The 20,278-nt window shown below is 38.3% G+C and overlaps 1 protein-coding gene across 2 annotated transcripts in view; it reads right to left on the bottom strand.

Annotated features, from left to right (window-relative positions):
• Positions 1 to 20,278, bottom strand: part of rhpn2 (rhophilin, Rho GTPase binding protein 2) — a 49,436-nt gene that overhangs the window by 28,260 nt on the left and 898 nt on the right. For both annotated transcript variants that reach the window (XM_038270997.1, XM_038270996.1), the window contains exons 2-3: positions 13,767 to 13,882; positions 6,210 to 6,338 (exon numbers count right to left, since the gene is read on the bottom strand). In XM_038270997.1, coding sequence (XP_038126925.1) covers positions 6,210 to 6,338; positions 13,767 to 13,882 — 245 coding nt within the window. The remainder of the gene's footprint in view (positions 1 to 6,209; positions 6,339 to 13,766; positions 13,883 to 20,278) is intronic.

A 20,278-nucleotide genomic window follows, 5' to 3' on the forward strand; every position in this document is an offset into this window, starting at 1 on the left:
TCTGGTCTTGGCAGGAGCCAGCCTAAACGGGGGGGGGGGGTTCATCTGTAATGCTAGGATCCTAAGTAAGAGGGTAAAAGCCTCTGAGAGAATTCACTCCCCATCTCTGCATTCCCACCCACTGATCATTTAAAGGGAGATGGAAAAAACTTTGGGGTTAAAGGAATAGTACACCCAAAACATGATTAGCCTTCATTTTCTACTCACCCCCATGCTGAACAACACCCTGGAGTACTTTTTTGATATCTCAAATGCATCTGGAGATCTGGGAGGCTTCTTGCTGTCTGCTGACATTCAAATAATGGAGGTCTATGGCGCCCGAGGCAGAAAGGTCCATAAAAGTCCACAAAAAACGTGTCAATATTCCTCCATACTGCTCGTCCAATGTATTCCAAGTGTCCTGAGTGGGTAGCGTCCATAATTTACTCGAAACGAAGTCATTTAGAATGTTTTTAGAGCATAAACAGTAGTGTATAGGATTTCCTAAAAGCGCGTTCACTAGTCTACGGAAACCGCGGCAGACCAAACCAGATGAAAGTGCGCATTCAGCTCGGCAAAGAACTCATGCTCTTCCTCAACACTGAAGTCCTCAGACATTTTTCTTTCGTTGTTTCTTTCTTTGCACAGGTAAACAGCACATTTCTTCTTCTGCGCTTGCATTATCGGCAGAGCAGACGCTGAATGCGCACTTTCATCTGGTTTGGTCTGCCGGCTTCCGTAGCGTCATGAACGCGCAGGTGCGCGCTTTCAGGAAATCCTATACACTACTGTTTATGCTCTAAAAACATTCTAAATGACTTCGTTTCGAGTAAATTCTGGATGCTACCCACTCAGGACACTTGGATTACATTGGACGAGCAGTATGGAGGAATATTGACACGTTTTTTGTGGACTTTTATGGACCTTTCTGTCTCGGGCGCCATAGACCTCCATTATTTGAATGTCAGCAGACAGCAAGAAGCCTCCCAGATCTCCAGATGCATTTGAGATATCAAAAAAGTACTCCAGAGTGTTGTTCTGCATGGGGGTGAGTAGAAAATGAAGGCTAATCATGTTTTGGGTGTAGTATTCCTTTAAAGCCTGTTTAAACTCTCAATCTTTGAAATTTAAATGCAATAAAACGTGACCGCGCTTTGAGGCTCTGGAAATCTAGAAATCTGGATTTTGCAACAGGTTGAAGCACAAAGACCTGATCTCCCATCAGATATCACTCGGGGGAAAAACAAAAATCAACCATTTGACGTGATTTAAAGAGGATTTTCTTTAGACGTTTCACATTACAGGGAACAGATAAGCATATTCCAGCTAACACATGAGATTTGCATTACATTTCACTGCCTCTGAGGCCTTTATCACGGCAATAAAATTATTTTCTTCCCTCTCTCTCTCATATGCCACAAGGTTGAGGAAGCAGCCTGCAGATATGGTGCCATTATCTTTCTGTTGCTATGATTTTAGCCACGCTGGTGAGTTCTGGAAACCTTTAGGAGGGGTTTTCTCTCTACAGACGTATAAAATATGGGCCAAGATTACATGGAAGTAAACAGACTGTTTCTGCAGATAACAGCAGAACAATGTTACACTAGATATAGGCTATAGGTCCTCATCAGAGATCAACAGATTAAGGTTTGCTGCCCCCAATATTTATTTCTGGGTTAATCTGTCTAACTTAGCATGAAAAAAAAACACAAACCAGAATTGCAGCTTATAAATGGAGGCTTAATATCGTTTTCTTTTCTCATCTGATATTTATAGAAGTTAAAACAGATTGTTTATTTTTATACTAACTGTTAATTAATCTATCCTAATAAAAGATATTTTAAAAGAAACCATGTTAAAGCAAATCCTTCTGTTATGCAACAAATTGTGTTGGAAAAACCAGCTGAACCTGGTTAGAGAGGAAATGGGAGCGGAACCCGGGGAGCTCATGGGAAAAGCAGAGAAAGGTTACGGGAGTCGTTTGTTTGTGTTTTTTCCACTGAGGTAACGTTTCAGGCTTAAATAAGCCACCAACATCTTCATTGAGGCGATTTGCAGGATCACCCAAATGCATCCAAAGCTGCTCAGAAATAATGAATAGAACATATCCAAGAGCTTTGTGTTGGGATAATAAGTACATGGGGTTTTTCTGCAAGGCTTGTTTTGTGTTTCAGGCGGTGGGAAACACAGGTGGAAAGATAATGCTGGGTTTAGAGTCACGGTATTGTCAGGCAGAGCTGGGAGCTGCTGCTTCTTTAAGAACCTGGCAGAGACTGACAACAGACTGTTTGTCCTGACCCTGCTCTCCCTCCCTAATCCTAACACTGAGGGCATTGACAGAAGACACTGGGGAATAACAGTTTATGCAGAAGCTGCAGCTGAACCCTATTAGTATCGGTAATCCTGAAACCCAATGGAAAACTATGTTACCATTAACTCTGGTTTTGATGAAACTACTGGAGCTCAACATCAGATGCCAATAAGGAAAGTCGCTAATCTTCCACCGAGTCCTGAGTATCTGTGCAGACTGACTCCATCAATCTAGGTTAAAACCTCCTGAGTGTTGCGAGACAAACACAATAATCTGGGATTATTGTAGAGCCAACATTAGTGTGCATTTTGGCTTTGTGAGGTCATTTACAAGAAGACCTGTCTAGCTCTACAACTAATTCAAAGAAGGAAAATATGGTCTGATCATATAAGCCTGACTGCATATGAGCTCTGTAGCGTTTTACACCAACATTCAACATGAGCCAGATTATGAGCAGCTCAAACGTTCTGAAGAATCTAACATTTACACTGCAAAAATGATCTAGAAATAAGTAAAAATTTCTTAAATTAAGTGTATTTACCCTTAATTTGAGTAGGTAAATGAGATAGTTTCCCAATGGAATGAGTAGTTTTAGTCTTAGAATAAGATAAAAAGATAATATGCACTTGAAATAAGACAATAGAATTGTGTTTTCTTATTTTAAGTGTAAATTGTCTCGTTCTATTGGCAAAATGTCTCTTTCACCTCCTTAATTGAAGAACAAATGCACTTATTTTAAGAAAAAATTGACTTATCTAGATTTAGATTTTTTGCAGTGTAAAGCTGCAGTTTTAATTCCTGAATTCAAAAAAACAGATTATTTATCAACAAAGAAGAAAAACTTGGACTAATGGAGCAAACTGGGCCTTTTCTTAAGCAACCAGCAGTCTCTATCGCCTTCAATGATCATACAACTTAAAACCTCATCAGCGTTCTAATTTTGTTCACTAAAATCTATCTACCTGAGTTTTGTGCATAAAAGATCATGGAAAGCAGATATTTGATCCAATGTACTTAAATCAGTCCTTTCTAATCTGGTTTTAGACAAAACTGATCCTGCAAAGATGATTTCAGATCAACATAAAGATCATTGCGTCCCTCGACAGTCACTTCATTTCGAATTCGACACTGATATTACACCATCGACTGATACAGATGAAGCAATAGGATATCAGCACAAATTATAAATACTTTAATGAATTATTATGTAGAGTATGATGTTGAAAAATATCTTGATCAAGTAGCATTAATAAAAAGAACAACAAACAACAACAACAACAGACCGATCTGTTATTAACCAATAAGTTAAATCAATGTTAAGCAGAACCAGAATGTTTATTTTAACTTAATAATAACAGATTTTAGATGCAAACCAATTAGTTTTCTGGCGATTTCCAAGATCAATATAAGATCCAGACATTCCAAGAAAAAAAAAAACTATAAAAGAGCCAAAATTCATCTATTTTAAAGGTAAACTATGCATCCGGTGTGGATTTTCCAGCGAGGCTCCCCCCAGAGGGCGAAAGTAAATGTGCACTGTCGTAAATATGCTCAGTGGTTGTTTTGAGCTTAGCAGACAGGCGAACGCAAAAAATCACCATGTCTACTGCGGTAAGTGACTATTTTGTTCCAATTTTTGAGTTTGAAAATTTAGCATGTTTTCATACATTATTTGTTATGCATGTGTCTAAATAACAAAGATTGTAGTTAGCCAAGTTCTCGCTGTAAAGCAAGATCGACTCTCGCGATGCACGAGACTTCTGAGCCTGTGGGTGCGGGCTGAGGGCTCCTGCAATTGCAAGTACGGTAGTTCCCCTACAGACCACCAGGGCGGCCGAGAAAACCTTTGTTTGACCTGAAATGACTCATTTAATCATCCAAAACGTTATGGAACACATTAATTAACTGAAAAATGTTGCATAGTATGCCTTTAACTTTACCCATAACTAACCTACACTGGATACATTTTTTTATACAGTGCATTAAAAAATCTAAATATAACCAAGAGTCAATCAGTATTTAAAGTACAAAAAATACAATAAATCATAACCACAAAGTTATAAAGAAATGTGACAAGGTCTGCTCAAGTGGGAATTAAAGATGGATCGTGAACACTGTAGAAGACTTTTCTTTTTTTTTCCAGTCTTTTCTAAAATAAAGTCATGTAAAAGGATTTTATAGGAGCTTAAAACTGATAATGGAGTTTCAGCAATTTCTCTTTACTTGAGACTGGACTGTACATTTGATTTTCTGTTCCCAAACAGCTGAAACCCTAAAAATCAAGCTTAATGTTTAATGATAATCATCTAAAGCAATGACAGGATTCAAAAAGCTGCAGATCAGAAGCATTTTAGCTGCTTATGAGCATTAAAGTACAAACAAATAAGCAGGGAAGCAACATTAGAGCTAGGAGGACATTTTTAGACAATATACAGACCAGAAGGATCATAACAGACCAATATAAGTCAGTCTCTGAGAGTAAAGGGCACAGGATGGAAATTAGCCTCTCCCTCTGGAGTCCATAATTACATCCCAGCTATCGCCAAATTGTTCTCCATTGTTTGCTAAACGGGAGGTGAGAACCTTCCAGGTGACCAAGCGGGTCGACATGGTAGAAATGTGGCAACCTGTCAAACGTGTCCGTTTTGGTAACCTTGATCGGGGGATTTTCATACAACGGGGAAATAATTTAAATCTCCTTACTTCTCTAAAAACACCTTTAACCTCTTACCCCCTAAGGGGGTATAAATAAATTTCTGCCTGACAAAAACACACAAAAGTAAATCACTTATAGCCTCAAAGCTATTAGATTTAAGAAGAAACTTTTGGTACGTCTGTAAAGGTAAGATGTCATAGAATGGTTTTCTGGTGTCAGCACCATTGTAGCTTTGACCCTGCCTGAAATATTAGGGACAAAATACAAAATATTTTGCATTTTTTGAACCTCGCCAAAATTTTCTTTGAAATAAACATTGCAAAACACTAACAAAATATTATTTATAGCACAAAAAAGTAGTACAGACTTTCAAATCTAAATGTTGTGTAAAAATATACCAAATTTGGACTCAATCAGATGAATCATATTTATTTTAGAATGGTATTAGTGAGAAATTTCTTAGGCGGAGAGGCCATTTTGGCACATTTATCCATAAATGTCACCAAACTGTGCCAAATGTGTTTTTTACATCAATACTGGGGGTTTGGTAAAATTACGAGGTCACGTAGCAGCTGGACCCACCGGTGGGTCCGTAGGGTTCAAGGGGTTAAGCAATTTTTACAGTCTTTTCATTTCCTCGTCTCTGCAGCTCTAAAAAGCTCGAGGTGATGAAGGATCCTCCGGACGTTCCGGCTTTGTTTTCTTCCACACCACAGAAAGTTGTAAATGAACCACAACATCTCACTAACACCCACACCCAGGCAGAACACACCCAACAGGGCAACTTGCAGAGAATACCTGAAGCTTCCATTTGCTTTGCATAAAGGTTCAGGCTCACAGCTTCCTTGTTGCTTTTTATACCATGAAACAGAAACCTGTTAGTGTAGTTTGACATTCAAATGATCCGCCTGTCTTCAGGGCTTCTCCTGTCTGTTGGGCGGCCTTATTTCAGCTCCTCAGTCATCAGGACACTTTTTTTTTTAAGACATCTACATAATTAAACACGACGCATCCAAATAAAACGTTTCCTTCCTTCAACCTCTGCTTTGCAGTTAATTTAAACAAAAGAAATCCACTAAGAAGATAAAAAAACATGTAAAAGATGTAGTGTGGTCTTCATATAAGAACCAATAAATAGACTGTGATGCCGTCGCTGCCGGTACAACAGGCGTGCAAACCCTGCTGCAGCGAAGGCTTCATATTTCTTTAATTGTGATTAATTCCAGATCTGGGTTCAGCTGTAAAATAAAATAAACCGCTTACTGGGAGCTCTGGTAGACATCCACTGAGCTGTTGAGTCCTTCCAGTTGGCCCATCAGTAGCTGCAGGTTGGAGTTAACGTAGCTCAGCTCCAGAAGAACCATCTCCTTAACCTTGTTGTTGTTTGTAGCCCTGCAGAGAGAAATAAAGGATTTAATGCAGGCAGAAAAAAATCTCTTTAAAATAGGTCTGGTGTAAAAAGGAAATTTGTCTTTGTCTCCCTCTACTATCCACTTAGTGGGGCAGAATGTTTCTGCAGCTGAATGTTGAATCAAATGTCTCTCTTCCAGTAATCTGGACCACAGACCGGAGTCACTGTGGTTCTGCTGCGCTCCACCAACCCACACACTTTTGAATGAAGATGGAGGATTAAACTATTCATCAACCGCAGCAGTAAAAATACAGGTTTCCCTAAATCTATGAAGGTTAAATAAAGTAGAAAGGGGAGTAATAACACAGATCAGACTCTGCTGTTAAATCCAGGATTCAATGGTTGGTATATTTTCCATCCCAACCAAGTTTAAGAGATGCCCTCTGACCTGACCTGAGAACAGGCTGGGATCAGATCATAAAACAGGCCCGAGCAGGACGGCCCTGCAGAGGGGGACCTGAGAAACTCTGGAGCCAAAACGCTTTCTCCAGAATCTAACATTACCTGGGGATCGAGTACAAAAACACACACAAATCCATCGGGTACCGCTTCAATTTTTCTAAAACAGGTTGCCCTATCAAGCTGCAGCGTTATGGTTTAAGGCGGGACATAAAGCTGAGACGAAGCAGTCAGCTACGTACGCACAGCTGCTGAGGTCGGATCCGTTTGTCAGAATCCATGATTTTATTTTTTTTTATTATTTTTAAAAAGTAAAAAAAAAAAAAAAGGATCCATGATTTTATTTTTTTCAATTATTTTTAAAAAGTAAATAAATAAAAAAATCCATGATTTTATTTTTTTATTATTAAAAAAAGAAGAAAAAAAAAGAATCCATGATTTAATTTTTTTAATTATTTTTAAAAAGTTAATAAAAAAAAAAAGAATCCATGATTTAATTTTTTTACTATTTTAAAAAGTAAAAAAAATAAAAAAAAGTTTCCATGATTTTATTTTTATTATTTTTAAAAAGTAAATAAAAAAAATAAAAAAATCCATGATTTTTATTATTATTATTCTTTTTTAAAAGTAAAAAAAAAAAAAAAAGAATCCATGATTTTTTATTATTATTATTATTTTTAAAAAGTAAATAAAAAAAAATACATAAAAAAAAGAATCCATGATTTTATTTTGGGAAAATAGGAAGAGCTGCTTAAAACTAATTCCTTTATTACAGTGATTGGTTAACACCAATGAGGACTCTGCCTGACTGAGGACACCCTCTGCCTGAAAGAGCTTTATGGCTAAAGTTACTAAAACTATTAACCGATGTTTAATTTGCACTTTCTAATATTCTTATGGTGACCCGGGTATTAGCACCGCTGCCTTTGTAAGGTCAGCTGGCCCGTTTATGTTGCCGTTGGGTCAGAGCGTCTGCACGCCGTTTGTCTCCGTTTCCTCGTGATGAAGCAGGTGCCTCTCACCCATTGACCACAGGAGAAAAGGACAAGCTTCCCTACAACCTCCCAAAGGATCCGGCTGGGACGGAAAATGAATCAAAGTCTCAAATTTAGTGCTCATGGTGATAAGTTGTGCGTCTTTGTGAACGTGCAGAGGGTCCCTGCATGGCAGAGATAAGGTCATCTTAACTGCTTACTGCTGTCTTTTTATTCTCCACACTCAACCAGCATGCGTCTCTATCCTTGGTCATAAAGAATGTGTGTTACACTGACAGTCTGTACAAACAAAACCAGTGTCTGTGGCAAACACGATAACAGAAACATCCCATCCATCCCTATCGTATCTATGACCTCAACAAAGAGCCTGTTTAAGATCACACCTAAGAACACACCTTAAACCTGCCCGTCCGCAGCCAGCCTGCTGACGCTGTCCCGTCTGTAATCACAGCGCGTTCTTTTCAACACAAAAGGTGACGAGTGATACGTGGTAATGGAGAACTTTAACGGAAATTAAAACCCATCAACTTTTGCTCTAACACCTGAAAAATAAAGCAGATGCTGAACTATAATGAGCTACTAAGCCTTCAGAGTGGATTCTGTTAATGAGAGAAAAAGACAGAATTATCATTAAAAATAATGAGAGATTTAACCCTTTAAAGCCCGATCCAAGAATAAAACAAAACAGAAAATTCCTTTCCTTATTTGGCCTTTTAACAAAATATGTAAAATGAAAAAAACAGAAATACATTTTTGATATTAATAATTTATTACTATGCGATAAGTCAAAATTATTTTTCATGTAGTTTTCTACTGGCTGTTATCAGGTATATCTGATTGTGTACAATAGGATTTTGAGCAAAGTTTTTACCATTAAATTATGCAAAAGGTGTCAGACGCAAAACATTTCAGAAACCGTATGTATCAAATATGTACGGAAGAGGATTAGGGCCACTGAAGGAAAAAAAAAAAAAAAAGTTAACTGATTTTTACATTTTATTTCAGTTTAACATGGGAAAAAGCCAGAATTCAGACTTTAATCTCAGAATCCAGACTTTAATCTCAGAATTCAGACTTTAATCTCAGAATTCAGACTTTTTTCTCAGAATTCTGACTTTTTTTATTGTCAGAATTCAGTCAGAATTCTGAGATTAAAGTCAGAATTCTGACTTTTTTCTCAGAATTCTGACTTTTATCTCAGAATTCTGACTTTTTTCTCAGAATTCTGACTTTTTTCTCAGAATTCTGACTTTTTTCTCAGAATTCTGACTTTAATCTCAGAATTCTGACTTCTTTCTCAGGATTCTGACTTTTTTATTGTCAGAATTCAGTCAGAATTCTGAGATTAAAGTCAGAATTCTGACTTTTTCCCCATGCTATACTGAAATAAAATGACAAAAATCAGTTAACTTTTTTTTTTCTCAGTGGCCCTAATCCTCTTCCGTAAATATGATACATTTGGCATTACAGGGTTAAAAGTGAAGGCAGAGGAAGAACAAAGACTAAAGTCTGTGGCTCATTTAGACCAGTGAATATCAGCTATACTATAGTTTGGCCTTTTTAAAGTATAATTGAAGCTTTTTCTATGACAATTCATTCCCTTCTGCTGTTAAAATCATTTTACCAGCAGAGAACTACCGGACAAGTAGGACGACTCTTTTAAATAAGATTTAAAGAAGGCAAAAGCTTTAAAAAAAAAAAAAAAAGGAGGCTGGAAACTGATCCTAACAATCTAATTAATGATTAGATTGCTCCCTGTATTGAAAAGGGGTCATACTTTAACTTTAATATATTTTTAGACAAAGCAAAACCTTTACAGCAATGCTCTTTATTTTCAGCTTTTTTTTTAAAAGGTCTTGGTATCTGGATCTGAGCTGGAGAGGATATGCTGTGGTCTGGAAACATGTGACGCAAACTCCACCATAAGCTGTTAATAAATCCAGTTTCAATATCCAGTATCAGACTGTAATGCATGGGAACCAGACAGGAAGCCAGCTAGTGTGGCTTTGCAGAAGATTTTCCCATCCTCCTCTGTGGAAAAGCTGTTTCATGCTTTTGGCACCTTGACATTATTGTTGCTGGAGAAAGATGCCAAGTAGCGACACAGGAGAAAACCCCTTTACTCTTTTCCTGTAAGCCATCTTTAAAAGGTGGAGCTGTTGTTTATACAAGTAAAGAAGAGAAGAGAAGAGAAACTGGTCTGACCAGACAGACTTCACCTGTTGCTGATAGCGAGAGGAATGCAGAACAATAGAGAATGGAAAAAAGAAGAAGGTGTAAAGCTTGATATAAGCCAATGGCAAACTTAAAGACACAGTCACCTGTTCAGGCATTTAAAGTATCTTGCTATGGTTACTAAAGAGAAAATGACAAGCTAGATTCACTGGAAAAACGATCTAGAAATAAGTAGAAATTTCTTAAATCTAGTGTATTTACCCTTAATTTAAGTAGGTAAATGAGGTAGTTTGCCAATGGAATGAGTATTTTTATTCTTAAAATAAGATAATTAGATAACGTGCACTTGAAACAAGACAATGCAATCGTGTTTTCTTATTTCGAATTTAAATTGTCTTGTTCCATTGGCAAAATGTCTCTTTTACCTCCTCAATAAAAGAACAAATGCACTTATTTTAAGAAAAATTTACTAATCTAGATTTCGATTTTTCTAGTGTTTATATCACTGCTTTCATAAAAAAAATAAAAAAATAAAAACAGAGTAAACAATTCGAAGCTAAGAGTCCTTCATACAGAAGAGGTCACACTGCAATCAAAATATATCGTTTAAAGCCACAGGAACCCTGCTATTGGGTTCAGGAGTGTTCGCAGATGGACAGGCACTCCGGCCATGTGCCTCCGGACTTTAGAAGTTATGTGAAGTACCGGAGGAATGTAGAGGCCTGTGTGCAGGGCCCACACAGGTAAACACTGAGAAACACTGAGTATTGCACCTTATAGCGACAGTAACATCTGGTTCTACATCAGCCCCGCCTCCGGCTGAATTAGGTCCGTTTTTATTTACCTTGTTAAGATTTGAGTAAGAGATGCAATGAGATTTCAGCTGCTGAAGAGAACATAACCATTTTGTTTTCTTAACTTTAACCAGAGACGATGTTTAGCAGCGAAGTCAGAGAAGCTCAAAAAATTAAAAGCACTTTTAAAGGAAACTACTTTTAACAAAGGAACATAAGCCGTTCATTCAGGCTGTTTTAACGGAGCTTAAATCTGGCTTGCCTTACCTTCCAGATTTCATAGTTTTGCAATGTTAGTCCATTGCTAACTGCACTGCTTATGCAACAGAAGATGCAAAACGTTTCCTATAATTGCATTTTTTTGCAAACCATTAAAACTGTTTTATAGTGAGAGAGGTCCTTATATACACCAACCATTAGTAACCGCTCAGGACAGAAAGGTTCAAAAGAAGCCTTTTAAATGCTTTCAATCATAGTTCTTACAGAGAGGTTAGTATTCGTCTATTTCTTGTCTCAGAGGCAGAGAATTCACTTCGGTGTGAACGCACTATTGCACCCAGCAAGGCAAGAGATGCACCAAACATGCTTGACCAACAGCTGAATGTTGCAGAATTGCTACACTTGACATCGTGGTTATAACAGTAACTATGTCTGCAAAAACCAACTGAGAAAAACCAACAGAGAAGCCGCCACAAACACCACAGACTAAGAGCTGTAGAAAGCTTTACAATCAAATTAGCCAGGCAGATTTTTATACCTTATTTTCATTGTTTATTTTAGAGACTGACATCTTTTCGGGAATCCCACGGGTCACGGGATTCCCGTGGGATTCCCGCGGGATGGGAGTCAGTATTAGTAACGATCACGTGATTGGGACGGTACAGGATTAAACACTAACGGGAGCAGACAAGAGCGGGAGCAAACCAATAGTAACTAAAAAAAAAACTAGGATCGATGCCAAAAAATAAAATAAAAGAAAACAAATCCAGTACTGGCGCCGCCATTTTGTAGTTTTTTTCCATGAAGCCTACACTATAATGCAAGTCAAAAAAACTACACGACCCAAAAACCAACAGTGCTTCCGCTCTGAGTTTTTCACCCGCGCTCAAAAGAAATTCAGATTCAATGTATTGGCAGAAATCTTATTGAAGACAACAAGAATGGGAGTGGAGCAGGAGCGGGAGTCATTCTGAATGGGAGTGGGAGTAATTTCACCAGGAGTGGGACGGGACAGGATTTAGATTTCTATCCGGGATCGGGACGGGACAGGAGTGAAAATCCACTCCTGTGTCAGTCTCTAGTTTATTTGTATATGTCTTTTGAACAATAATTATGGAAAAAAAAGGAATAAAACGTTACTTTAGAGCAGGGTTTTACCTTTAAAGATGCTTGGTTCTGATTGGCTCATTTAAAAATGTTTCTGCAGGGTTTTCCCATCTTAACTTGGAAGATGAGATGAGAATGAATCACTTGCAAAGAGCCTTTTATTATTTATATCATCATATCATGGAAAATATATCGAAGCCTGAAACAATTAAATCGGATTTATCCATTATTGAAATAATTGTCAGCTAATTTAGTAATCGATTAATCGTTAACTGCACTCTAGAGACTCTAAAACATTATTTTAGCTGACAGCGCGAACTACTTAGAGCAGTAATTATAACATAATTGTAAAAAAAAAACAATATGCAAACATTTTGCATTTAAGATAAAAAAAATCATCTTTTTAATAAAAGGTCTTCTTTGATTTTCCAATTATTAATCGATTCATCAAACAATTTGCAAAATAATCGTTAGTTGCAGCCCTGATTATATAAAAAATGATGTTTTTTGTTAGTTTCTTCTGTTTCAGTTAATAAATAGACCTTAATTATCATGACTGAGTAAAAATTTGCATAAAAAAAAAAATAAAGCTATATTATTCCATCTGAATACAAAAACATTTGTTTGTCTTGCGATAAATAATTGAATTTACTTTGCCTTAGGGTTTTTACGGAAGAGGATTAGGGCCACTGAAAAAAAAAAAAAGTTACCTGATTTTTAAATTTTATTTCAGTTTAACATGGAAAAAAAGTCAGAATTCTGACTTTGATCTCAGAATTCTGACTTTAATCTCAAATTTCTGACTTTAATCTCAAATTTCTGACTGAATTCTGACAATAAAAAAAGTCAGAATTCTGAGATTAAAGTTAACTTTTTTTTTTTTTTTTTTTTCCCGCTGGCCCTTATCCTCTTCCGTGAGTTTTAGATGATAAATCTCCAAAAAAGATAGCTCATATGTTTGTATTTTTGAGGATAGTGTTAAAAAGATTATCAAATGAAGGTTAAACAAAAAAATTAAATGTTAAATAAAAGAAAAGTTTAACCTTCTAATCAAGACATAATAAATCTCATGTTCAAAATTAAACAGTGTCTTTAAGATCACTATTTAATTAAACTAACTGGAATTATTAGATCTTCCCTCAGTTTTAGCAAAGGAAATCTGCATCTATACTAAAGGAAAACTTCAGTAATGCTAAATTTAAATAAAGAGACCCTCCAATCTAAATCTATGCAGGTCTCAGCAGCAGGTCGGGCAGATAAAGGACAACGCAGGTGAAATTTAAAGAGAGCAAACTAAACCGGAGCTGATGTGTGAAGGATTGTGATCAGAGGGACAGGTTCTGGAGCAAAAATGTTCTTTTTTTTCTCGTCACAGTGCGTCTTTGTTTCCAGGCTAACTGGAATGCTCCTGTTAGAGAGCTTTATCATCAAATCCCTGCAACCACAGAGTGGAAGAGGTGCAGCCTGGCCAGTCAAACGGAAAACTAGTTAGAGTTTACTTCAGTTCACTTGTGCCAAAGTGATATAATCATTTTCAATTTTTCGTTGTGCAACACATGCAAATAAATGTTTTGCATGTGCTAACCTCATGATATTGGACTATTTTTGTCCCAACTTAAAAGCAGTATAGCGTTATCCTCGCTGTAGGAGGAACCAATAAATCAAATAAAGTCATAAATCTTTTTCATGAAGCTATTGTGCGAGTCTGAGTTGAACGTACTTCAGCAGATTCTCAGCTCCGGCTCTCATCCTCATCTGTTTGATTATCTGCTGGTTCAGACCGGCTCGCGTGTTCTGCAGTTTGCTGCGTCCGGTCTGTGCAAGGGGGTTGCAGCCCTGCAGAAAAAGATCAAAGAAAAAAAAGGATGTCAGCAGAATATTGGCAAGTGGAAAGTCTGTAAAGAGGCCAAGAAACGATCACAATTTACTTCCCTATAGTTGTTCTTATCTACTTGGCTACATCAGCTTAAAGCATCTGTTTCCTTGTAACATTATGTGTCATTTAGGGGAAACGTGGAGACAAACCAGTTGATCTAATGGGCCGAAAACATATTTCATAACACCTCAGATTACAGCCAAATCAAATACTGCATGCAAACAAATCTTAAATGTCTGAACTGCGATATTTGCAGCTTAGTTGTGCATCAGTGTGCAGGTTCTCTGTAGTACATCAGTGCTTTTCTGTATTGAAAGTTTTATGATTTCATTTCTTCAACAGGATTTTCAGAAATGTGACTATTTTCCTATTTGGTCGGTGGACTAAAATACAGGTAAAAAAAATGAAGGACATGGTTTACTTCCATTTAAATAAGACTTTCTCTTTATTAACTGCTAAGATGGGAAAAATAAATGGAAGTTTTTAATGCGTAGATCAGTAGCATCTCCCTGTATTCCACTAAAACGCACGTTTTAAATTTTCCAAACTCACACTGATGATATAGACAATCAGAACAAATGGAAAGGAGCTGTTTTAGTTCTGCATAAGACATGGGCTCGTTACCAGTATGAAATTACATTCAGTCTTAGAAGGTTATTGGTTTAAAACCATTACATTTTCTATTGGTTTAAAGCCCTTTCAATGAGAGACTTCTCATGGTTTATGGAGCTGATGGTAATAAATTCCTGCCCCTTTCTCTGCAGTGTTGGTCAGTTGGCTGAAAGCTGTGATTTCTTTCCTCTATTTGCAGAAAGTACAAAAATCAGCTGATTGACAAACAACAGTTTGTCAGGGGGATTAAAAGTCCAGGAGAAAAAACAAAAACAAAGACAAGGATAGTTCCCTCACTGCTACTCAGAACAGTGATGGAATTATTACATGATTTATCACTAGGGCTACAACTAACGATTATTTTGCAAATAGCTGATTGGCCTATGTTGGTCATAGACGGGCCAAATAAACCAATCAGATCAACGAAGCATATGATGTACTAACAGAGCGACGACGAAAACACAACCACAAGCCAGGCTACTCTTGCCGAAACCAGTCGGGAGAAGAGCGAAAACATCTTTTCCTCTGAGAAAAGCCACCAGAGCAGTGTTTTGCTCTTCTTTCAGTGAAGAAATACTCTGTAATTCCGATAAAACTTGCTCGATAGCCACGCTAACGCTAGTTTCATCGGCTGATGCCGCCATGTTCTTTAGACTGAACTGTCGCGCTTCTCGTTGCGTCACACCTCAACCCGCCTCAAAGCCAACGCTGATTGGACGTTCGTTTGGTGAACGGCTCCAGATTTTCTTTAACGGAGAGTCTCCAGACTGATCTGCGAGTGAAACCTTGAAAGCTCGCGAGATCAGGATGGTCTCACGAGGCTAATAATAAGGCTCCTTAAAGAAGAATTTTCATGAAATGTAACCAGGTAAAACTAAACCGTTTCCAACTGAGAAGCTCTGGATAGCGAATATTGACGGACGAAAATTTTTTTTTTTTTTTTTTATCTTAAATGCAAAATGTTTATATATATTTTTTAACAATTTTGATATAAATGCTCCTTTCAGTGGGTTGCTCTGTATGTTATAGAGTCTCTATGCTGCATTACTAAATTAGCTGACAATTATTTCAATAATAATTTTATTTCTTAAGCCCTAGTTATTAGTTCTGCATGTAAGATTGTTGGCCTATGTCAATGTATAATAAATGTTAACGATATATTGATGAGCAGTAGGACTGACGGTTGCTTTTTTATTTGAAGTAAACAATTAGATCATTAACATTTCTATTAATAATCTTTTTTATGAAGATCACAAATATTGGGAAACAGTGATTATCCAATGTTATCATACTATCCGGAATACTGGGTTCAGTACATGACACAGGTATCGCTCCATTATGATTTGCATGATTAAAAAAGAAAAAGGCCTTGGAGAGAAACCAGTCAAACCAGTTATAAGAGCAGCCTTTAAGATTGTAAATTGGTTCATTCATGAAGTAGATCAGGGTTCAAATAAAATAAAAAATAACACAGAAGGAAGCCAAAACCAGATAAATCCCCCATATTTGATTTTAAAGGTTTGTTTATTGGTTTTCATCCCATCATAGATCCTTTTTTTTTTTTTATAGGTACAGTTTCGTTTTGAACAATCAGCTGCCATGTTTGACTAACAGCAGGATATGATGTCACCCTGCTGCCAACGATACTCCTTTCATTGCTCGTGTATTTCTGGATGACAGTTTTGCTTCTGGCTTTCCTGTCAAAACTTTTACATTCACATCTGAGTCATGTTACACTGACAGGGCCGGTTTGAGGGTTTCCTATAGAGTGACTGAGCAGAAAAGCGCGGAGGACGATGAACGTTTGAACGCTTCCTCCCAAAGTCATGTTTAACCAAACACTACAGCTGGAGCGTACTGTGGCTATTGAGGTCAGTGGATTGGGTCTGAGTAAACACTGCAGTGACCTGAAGGTTTAATGAGTAACCATCAGGCAAATATGCAGCCTGTTTATCACACAACAGAGGCGTACCGAGGATGTCAGGTGCCGAGCTATTCTGGGAACAACAGGATGAAGACGACTTGCCGGGGTGTGGTCTGTTCGTCACACATTGTCCTTCAGTCGCTGTAATTTAGGCGGGACGTGTCATAGAACGGGGAGTGGGGACTGGGCGGGTGGTTGCATGACAGTTTCTATCTTTTATACATTAAACTAAATATTTGTCAGATCTCAAGCTGCATGATAACCAGACCATTAGACATTAGAGTCTCAGAGTTCGATAACCTTGATTGAAAGTAGCAATAAAGTGCAAGCGCTGTAAAAACATTCAGTTTTATAACACTGTTTGATTCTGTTGCATTAAATATTAACTGGAAAATAAAACACTTTAGTTTCTATTGCTTGTTTCTTAATTTTTATAGGTTACTGATCTTAGCTGGTCAGTTGTTTGGGTATCTGTACAGGTAGCCTGCATACAGCTAGACTTTTAAGGGTTGTTTTCAGTATTTGCAGTTTTTCAGATATAAATACTCATCCTGCTCTCTTGGCTATAGCGCAATCTTTCATGTCATCACCTCATTTGGTGAAAGTTAACAGGATTTTAAAACTCTAGCTCTTGTGACGCTTGTAATTCCAGCCTGTAGTTTGGCCAAAAAGTGCAGATTCAGCCTTTCAGAGCAACAGCCATGAGAAGTTGCCTGTCTGAGGCAAAAAGGTGGAAACCTTGTGATGATAGCCTCTCAGGAATCCATCACCAGACGTTTAATTATAAACAAGCAGGTGCAAAAACAAGATCTATGCAGAGCAAGAGGAAGAAGCTGTGTGACGAGGGATCAGATTTTTTTTTGTGTGTGATCGGTTAATTTAATTTTCGTTTCTGGGATGAGAGAGTTTTCTGACTCTGACAGATATCCATATTAATCTGGTCGATGTGGGTTTTCTCTTCCGCTTGTTCAGACTTACTTATCAAAATTAATAAAAATAGCTTATGGCTGATTTTTTTTTTTTACCTTTTCAGTCAAAATAAAGAAAAATCTCTGCTCCTAACAGACGAGGTAACAACATTTAGTTAAGCGCGAGGAATGGTACGTCTTTTGCTTAAACACCATGACTCTTTGCATTTGACCGGTGCAGCCCCTCTACCTCTGTGTTAAATGCTTAATTAGAGCGAGAACACAAAGGCCGTCCAGTCCAGCATCACTTTCATAGCAGAAAATTCACTTGCTGCTCATAAAGAGTGCATGAAGCGATGTCGGGAGAGTTGGCTGGTTTGCACCAGGAGTGATTAACAGATGCAATCCAGCAGGAGGGGGCTTGGGGTATGACCCAGTCTGGAGCCAGAACAATCTGTGTTTTCTGCCTTACGGATTAAGTGTGCTCAGTATTTCTACTCTATTAGTTTAAAGCAGATGACAGCAGCACGTTTCAATTGGAAATTAAAAAGTACATCTCTTAATTTATAGTGAATACTTAAAGGAATAGTACACCCAAAACATGATTAGCCTTCATTTTCTACTCACCCCCATGCTGAACAACACTCTGGAGTACTTTTTTGATATCTCAAATGCATCTGGAGATCTGGGAGGCTTCTTGCTGTCTGCTGACATTCAAATAATGGAGGTCTATGGCGCCCGAGGCAGAAAGGTCCATAAAAGTCCACAAAAAACGTGTCAATATTCCTCCATACTGCTCGTCCAATGTATTCCAAGTGTCCTGAGTGGGTAGCGTCCAGAATTTACTCGAAACGAAGTCATTTAGAATGTTTTTAGAGCATAAACAGTAGTGTATAGGATTTCCTGAAAGCTCGTTCACGACGCTACGGAAACCGCGGCAGACCAAACCGGATGAAAGTGCGCATTCAGCTCGGCAAAGAACTCATGCTCTTCCTCAACACTGAAGTCCTCAGACATTTTTCTTTCGTTGTTTCTTTCTTTGCACAGGTAAACAGCACATTTCTTCTTCTACGCTTGCATTATCGGCAGAGCAGACGCTGAATGCGCACTTTCATCTGGTTTGGTCTGCCGGCTTCCGTAGCGTCGTGAACTCGCGGGCGTGCGCTTTCAGGAAATCCTATACACTACTGTTTATGCTCTAAAAACATTCTAAATGACTTTGTTTCGGGTAAATTATGGACGCTACCCACTCAGGACACTTGGAATACATTGGACGAGCAGTATGGAGGAATATTGACACGTTTTTTGTGGACTTTTACGGACCTTTCTGTCTCGGGCGCCGTAGACCTCCATTATTTGAATGTCAGCAGACAGCAAGAAGCCTCCCAGATCTCCAGATGCATTTGAGATATCAAAAAAGTACTCCAGAGTGTTGTTCAGCATGGGGGTGAGTAGAAAATGAAGGCTAATCATGTTTTGGGTGTACTATTCCTTTAACAAGTTTATATTTAATTAGACTTGGAGGGAGTCGATGTTTGTTCCTCAAAGGGGAGTTTTCTAAGTTGGAGAAGCGTTGCACATGTTGTCAATTTATGTCTGTGGTCTGGCTGTAGGAAAGCCCCCGGCCAGATGCTACGTCAACGCTCTCCCTGGCCAAGGAGGACGAGATGAGGAGCAGAAACATGCCGACTCAGGGGTTTGGTGCTGCCATCTTTCCATCCTGCACACATCCAGCTGGAAACCCAGCTAAGGAGGACACCCCCACCAAACCACCACGGTTCCCTGGAGCGTCTGTCAGACCTGAGCAAGTCTTGTTAATCATTCATCTTATTAACATCGTGTGGAAAAAGGACAAGAGAAGAAAAACTTGAGAGAGATTTCTTAACAGCAAATCTCTCTAACTAGGAAAATATGTAAATGTAGTTGCGGTTTACATGGAAGTACCCGCTCCTTACTCCTCAGAAGGGCCATAAAAAGTAACATTTGAAGCCCAGAAGGAGGAAGGAAAAGTGAAGTTAAGTGAGAATCATGATGGCAGCAGGGTTTAAGCTCCACATTTCTAATGTTCAGTCATGTCCTGTGGCTGTACCAGCCCCCGACTCCCACTGACCTTTTAATAGACACAGGAAGTCTCAAACCAGACAGCGCTAAGAGGGGGATTTAACACACAAAGGCTGGGTTCAGATGCTCATCTAAACACGCTTGCCCTATAAAAACACTCCAAAACGTGCAGAGCAATGGAGCTGGCTAAACTCTGTAATAACTCAGCCTGTCAAACTGTGTCCCCTGTAACCACAGACTACACACAAAGCCAGAACGCTACTGTAGCCGCTACTACAGCTGGACCATTTAACAGCATCACCTTCAGGCGGCGGAGGATCAAACTGTCATCTTCTGTTATAGCTCCAGGAAACCTGGTAAATAATGCCATTAAGCAGAGCATCTTCAGTCAAAGGTAACAGAAGGAAAATCCTTCAATCCGAAACAGAAATTGTGGTAAAATGAAAGAAAAGGAATTGATTATACTAAAATGATGTGGAAAGGTGTTTAAAAGGGATGCTGGAAAAAGTCCCACTGGACAGAAAACAGGCAGCTGATAATGACTGGTCATCCAGTTCCCCTAGATAAAGCTTTTCCTAGAAAAGCACCCACCCACCTGAAGCTGACAGCTCTCTGCTTTCTGTTAGTGACGTCTCAGCAGCTGAAAAGACTAGAACCAGTAGTTCCCAGTTCACATTCCCCTCTTTCATTATCATTATCTCAGCCCAAACACAGTTCACACTGCTGGGGTATCTAAATACCACATCCAGTGGGATATATCAATATATACTAATAGATAACCAGCTGGTTAAATAAGTAAAGGTTCGAGTTGAAACATATTTTCATATAAATGCTTGTGATTTATATCAGGT

Source organism: Cyprinodon tularosa, unplaced genomic scaffold (assembly GCF_016077235.1).
Source record: "Cyprinodon tularosa strain WSP-4 unplaced genomic scaffold, ASM1607723v1 ctg786, whole genome shotgun sequence".
NCBI classification, from domain to species: domain Eukaryota; kingdom Metazoa; phylum Chordata; class Actinopteri; order Cyprinodontiformes; family Cyprinodontidae; genus Cyprinodon; species Cyprinodon tularosa.